The following is a 6388-nucleotide window of genomic DNA, read 5'->3' on the forward strand; positions in this document are numbered from 1 at the left end:
TTATGGTTTCCTTTGCTGTGCAAAAGCTTTGAAGTTTCATTAGGTCCCATTTGTTTATTTTTGTTTTGATTTCCATTTCTCTAGGAGGTGGGTCAAAAAGGATCTTGCTGTGATTTATGTCATAGAGTGTTCTGCCTATGTCTTCCTCTAAGAGTTTGATAGTGTCTGGCTTTACATTTAGGTCTTTAATCCATTTTTAAATTTTATTTTATTTTATTTTTTTTTTTTGTGGTATGCGGGCCTCTCACTGCTGTGGCCTCTCCCGTTGCGAAACACAGGCTCCGGACGCACAGGCCCAGTGGCCATGGCTCACGGTCCCAGCTGCTCCGCGGCACGTGGGATCCTCCCGGACCGGGGCACGAACCAGCGTCCCCCGCATCAGCAGGCGGACTCCCAACCACTGCGCCACCAGGGAAGCCCCTTTAATCCATTTTTAGTTTATTTTTGTGTATGGTGTTAGGGAGTGTTCTAATTTCATTCTTTTACATGTAGCTGTCCAGTTTTCCCAGCACCACTTATTGAAGAGGCTGCCTTTTCTCCATTGTATATTCTTGCCTCCTTTATCAAAGATAAGGTAACTATATGTACGTGGGTTTACCTCTGGGCTTTCTGTCCTGTTCCACTGATCTATATTTCTGTTTTTGTGCCAATACCATACTATCTTGATTACTGTAGCTTTGTAGTATAGTCTGAAGTTGGGAGTCTGATTCCTCCAGCTCCTTTTTTTTAACCTTAAGATCTATCCTGTTCCATTGATCTATATTTCTGTTTTTGTGCCAGTACCATACTGTCTTGATTACTGTAGCTTTGTAGTACAGTCTGCGGTCCGGGAGCCTGATTCCTCCAGCTCCGTTTTTCTTTCTCAAGAAAAAAATCTCAAATTTCTCTTTCATATTTTTCATCATTAGTGTATAAGAATGCAAGAAATTTCTGTGCATTAATTTCTTTCTCCTTATAATTAACTTTTAAACTGTGTACATGCATTATTTTTGTAAAAATAAGAATCAGTTTGAAAATACAAATAGCATTTGGAGACACAGACAGGAAGTAGGAGAGCATTCTAAGCAGGAGAATGGCAAAGATGTGGAGGCAAAAATATTCCAGTAAATGGTAAGTGGACCTGCCTACAGGAGCAATGGGTCCACGTGGAGGAGTAGTAAATGATCTAAAATTTGAAGCTCCCTTCTAGGAAGCCACTGGAATATTCATTCCGTCATATGAAAGAGTAAACCAAGAAAGAGGAAGACATCCAGAAACAGGGGATAAACATAAAAGAGAAGTGAAGAGAATTCCTCAGATGATAATGAAAGAAAGTTTGTGGTAGACAGCTATGTGCCACACCTAAAAATCAGCCAGGCCAGAGGAGAGTAGGAAGATGGAGGGATACAGGAGGGATGTATCTAGAGAAAAGAATTTTTTAAAGTAGCTAATAGATTACCTGATGTGTTTGATGATATGAAGAGTGGTATTCAGAAAGGTTTTACAGGTATGAGAAAATTAGTGAAGAATTAGTAATCGATACATATAAAACAAAGCAAACAAACTAACAAAAACCAAGGCAGTTTTTTTTATGCTATCATTTTTAATTTTAATAAAATAGATAATTTCATACTACATAGAGAGCAAGTCCATCCACTCATTGATAAAATTTTAGAAATATTTTCTATAAAAAGTTTAGTAGCTGATTGTGAATGAATCCATTAGAACATGATTTCTATAGGTACAGTGTTCCCATCCTCACCCCCATTCTTGTTGATTTTGAGAAAAGTTAAAAATACAGAAAAGTACAAAAAATAAGACAAGATATCCATATACCACAATCCAGAATTAACCAGTATTTCAATATATTTTCTTGCAGTCTTTTTTTTTTTAAAAGAGAAATGGACGTTTATATATAAAACTGAAGTCACCTCTAACCAATCCAATCCCCCCCTCTCCCACACGCATTCCTTTCCCTTCTCCACTCTTCACAGGCAACCACTATCAAGAGTTTGGTCTGTATCCTTCCAAACCATTTCAAAAACATTTAAAAAACATACGTACATATATGTGTCCATTACCAATATATAGCACTGAAATTTTGAGGGAAGTTTTATTCAAATTTACAAAACTGTCATCGTATTATATGTCATTCTGCAACTTTATCTTTCCCCCTCAACATGATTTTTGAGATCTTTCTCTGTAATACATATAGATCTCATTTATTACATTTTACAGATATACAGTATTCCATCGTAAGTATTTTCCATTTTGTTGCTGATGGGCATTTAAGTTGTTTCCAATTTATGACTACTACATATCATGCCACAGTAAATAGCCTGGTACACATTTCCTGAGCATACAAACTCAGAGTAGAATTGCTAGGTGTTTTTCAACTTGCTATAAGGAATGTTTCCCAACTCCCAAGGTCATAACCATTTTAGTATATAGCTTTTTCATATTACTGTTTTTAACCTAACCCCCTTGGATCTTACCTTTGTGTATAGTTCATGGTTTTTTTCCCCCTTGGAGAACAAATTACCTCCAAATCATTTTTTAAACAGTCTCATTATATTCTCATCTCCTGATGCCATTTCTATATTATAAATTCTAATAAATGCATAGGTGTTTCCAGAATCTCTTCTGTTCTGCTAAATCAATACCATAAAGGTCTCTTCCTTTCTAATACTTGCAACCTTTTTTTTTTTTTTACATTGGTGAAGATCTCCAGATCCATGCAGATGGCAATGTTAAACATGTTTTCCATTCCCAATTTTAGTGGAAATGCATCTAAAGTTTCAGCATTACCTTTGCTGTTTTTTTTTTTTACTGGATATTATCATACAAATGTCTTTCTCTTCAGGATGAATTCTCTGGTATCCTTTAAGTTTTTAGCTTTTGTTTCTCTCATTTGTGATGCTTTCCTTCAGAATGATTATTTCTGATATGTCATGAGATGTAAATTCCTGATGAACACCTTTCATGATATCCACAGGTTTTTAATGAGTATGAATTTTCTGGTGTCTAATATGGTGTGATTTCTGGCTGAAAGCTTTCCCACATTCACTACACTGATAAGGCTTCTTACCTGTGTGTATTCTCAAATGTAGAGCAAGGGTTGAGAATTGAGAGAAAGCTTTCCCACACTCATTACAACCATAGGGTTTCTCACCTGTATGGCTTCTCACATGCACGGTAAGAGATGAACTTTGAGAGAAGGCTTTTCCACATACATTGCATTCATAAGGCTTATCACCTGAATGAATTCTCACATGTACAATAAGTGACGTTCGCTGAGAGAAGGCTTTTCCACATTCATTACATTCATAGGGTTTCTCTCCAGTGTGAATATTTTGATGTTTTATGAGGTACTTCTTCTGACCAAAAGCTGTTCCACATTCACTACACTTAAAGGGTTTCTCTCCAATATGAATTTTCTCATGCTCAGTTAAGTTTGATTTGCCACTGAAAGTTTTCCCACACTCCTTACATACAAAGGGCTTCTCTCCTTTGTGAGTTCTCTGGTGTCTGATGAGGTTCGACTTCTGAATGAAAGCTTTCCCACAATCCTTACACTCAAAAGGTTTCTCTCCAGTGTGAATTTTCTGATGGGTAAGAAGGTTTTCCTTCTGGCTGAAGGATTTTCCACATTCATTACATTCAAAAAGCTTCTCTCCAGTATGGGTATTTTGATGTTTAATAACATACTGCTTTTGGCTGAATGCTTTTCCACATTCATTACATTCAAAAAGCTTCTCTCCAGTATGGGTATTTTGATGTTTAATAACATACTGCTTTTGGCTGAATGCTTTTCCACATTCATTACATTCAAAAAGCTTCTCTCCAGTATGGGTATTTTGATGTTTAATAACATACTGCTTTTGGCTGAATGCTTTTCCACATTCATTACATTCAAAAAGCTTCTCTCCAGTATGGGTATTTTGATGTTTAATAACATACTGCTTTTGGCTGAATGCTTTTCCACATTCATTACATTCAAAAAGCTTCTCTCCAGTATGGGTATTTTGATGTTTAATAACATACTGCTTTTGGCTGAATGCTTTTCCACATTCATTACATTCAAAAAGCTTCTCTCCAGTATGGGTATTTTGATGTTTAATAACATACTGCTTTTGGCTGAATGCTTTTCCACATTCATTACATTCAAAAAGCTTCTCTCCAGTATGGGTATTTTGATGTTTAATAACATACTGCTTTTGGCTGAATGCTTTTCCACATTCATTACATTCAAAAAGCTTCTCTCCAGTATGGGTATTTTGATGTTTAATAACATACTGCTTTTGGCTGAATGCTTTTCCACATTCATTACATTCAAAAAGCTTCTCTCCAGTATGGGTATTTTGATGTTTAATAACATACTGCTTTTGGCTGAATGCTTTTCCACATTCATTACATTCAAAAGGTTTCTCTCTATTATGAAAATGCTCATGCTCAGTGAGAGTTGATTTGTGGCTGAAGACTTTCCCACATACCTTACAGGCAAAGGGGTTTTCCCCACTACAAATTCTCTGCTGACTGAGGTGTGACATCTGAATGGAAGCTTTCCCACATTCACAAGATTTCTCTCCAGTATGAATTTTTTGATGAATGAGAATTTACTTTTAGCTGAAGGTATTTCCACATTTCTTACATTTGTAGGGCTTCTGTGTGTATGACCTTTCAAATGCAGAGTAAGAAATAAGGTTCAAGAGAAAACTTTATCATACTTAGTACCTTCAAAGCTTTCTCTTCAACTCTAAATTTTCTAATACTCAAATGAAGTTTGTTACATTCACTGGTTTCTCTCCAGTATGAATTTTCTTCTACTCAATGAGATGTGTTATCTAGCTAAAGACTTTTTAATATTCCTTAGAAGCACAGGGTTTCTCTCCAGCCTGATTTCTACATTTATGAGGTGCAACATATGAGTGAAAGTTTTACCACATTCAGTAAATTCATAGGTTTTCTCTCCAGTATGAATGCTCTGATATCATATGGGGTTCAAAATTTTTTAAATGAAGGCATTTCCACACTGATTTACACCTAAAGGGGGTTATTACCACAAGGAGTAAGCTGTGGCAGGATTTCCAAACTAATTGATGATTCTTTCCTACACAACTTAGTCTAAATTGTGTTTCAAACTCTTTCTAGGTTAAGTTGAAAAAGGTGTTGCCTTAAAAGATATAAGGTCTGAGATCAGAGGAAGTATTTTTCCAATTTTCTTATATTCACTGCTTTTTTCCTCAGTCTGTACTTTACTGGAGCTGGATGCAACTTGCCTCCCAAGTCTTGTTGCCTCTCTATCTGCTCATCATCTTCTCAGGCTGCTTCTGGACAAATTTCCTTTACACTTCTTTCTCCACCATCCAGAGTTCGTCTTCTTGCTTCAACAGAGGATCACATACAGCTTGGCCAGCTTATAACCTGCTATTGGGGAAATGACACAGCACTAGAATGTTAATGCTGGAGCCAAAGTTCTGTCCTAGAACTCAGGCCGAGCCCTGGGGCCTCCTGGCCTTCTGAAGGATGAGGAAGGTGCAGTCTCCAGGAATGCACAAGGAGGCGACCCTGTACAACTTAATGTAAATTCAGGTACATTTGAAGAATGAATTTCCATCTCCTATTTTCACGCCACGTGGACCCAGGGGCCGGACTGACCCGCGGACAAAGACCAAAATGTCCACTCGGTGCGCTGCGCCTGCCCAAGGCAGTTTTTAATTCCAGGAAAAAGTGAAAGTTGCTCAAGAAGGTAAATGAGTCATGATAAAATACTGTTTGGCTCCAAAGTGAAAGATATTTACATAGCCATAATAATGAACACTGCCTTACTGTTTTACCAAATTAAAAAACTCTTCTGTAGGATGAAGGGAAAGCAAGGTGGAAAGGATGGTGTTGTAAGAGGTCTAAATCTTTATCTTCCATGATAAGAAGGCGATAAGTACTATCTAAAAATGGAAAGATCAAAAACATCAGTATAAGTACATTATTTAGAAATACGGAAGTAAGTATTAGAGGAAACAGCTAAGATTATTGAAAGTACAGATCAGAAGTTGGGAGAGATGGAGTAGAGGTCTGCTCTTTTGCTTTAAAAAGTCTTATTAATCTATTTAACTTTTAAACCATGAATATGTATTACTTAAAAAAACCAAAAAGAGTAACTAGCATTTTGAATGTGCAGAAAGGAAGGAGAGCATTCCAGCCAAGAGAAACAGCAAAGATATGAAGTAGTAAATAGACCTCCCTAGGGGAGCCTGAGTTCACACTGGGGAGCAGTGAAAGATAATTTTATAGCTGTCATTTATTGAACACTTGCAATGTGCCAGACACTGTGCTAAGCGCTTTATACACATTACCTCATTTATTCTCATTAACCGCATAAGATACCATTACTATCCTCATTTTACAGATG

The 6388-nt window shown here is 36.8% G+C and overlaps 1 protein-coding gene across 1 annotated transcript; it reads right to left on the reverse strand.

The window, feature by feature from the left end:
- Positions 1–2867: 2867 nt before the first annotated feature.
- LOC102995588 (zinc finger protein 260) lies at positions 2868–5674 on the reverse strand. Its single transcript, XM_007101101.4, has one exon. The coding sequence runs from the start codon at positions 4527–4529 to the stop codon at positions 2979–2981; it is 1551 nt and encodes a 516-aa protein (XP_007101163.2). The 5' UTR covers positions 4530–5674; the 3' UTR covers positions 2868–2978.
- Positions 5675–6388: the final 714 nt, after the last annotated feature.

The sequence above is a fragment of the Physeter macrocephalus genome, chromosome 21 (genome assembly GCF_002837175.3).
Source record: "Physeter macrocephalus isolate SW-GA chromosome 21, ASM283717v5, whole genome shotgun sequence".
Lineage (NCBI taxonomy): Eukaryota > Metazoa > Chordata > Mammalia > Artiodactyla > Physeteridae > Physeter > Physeter macrocephalus.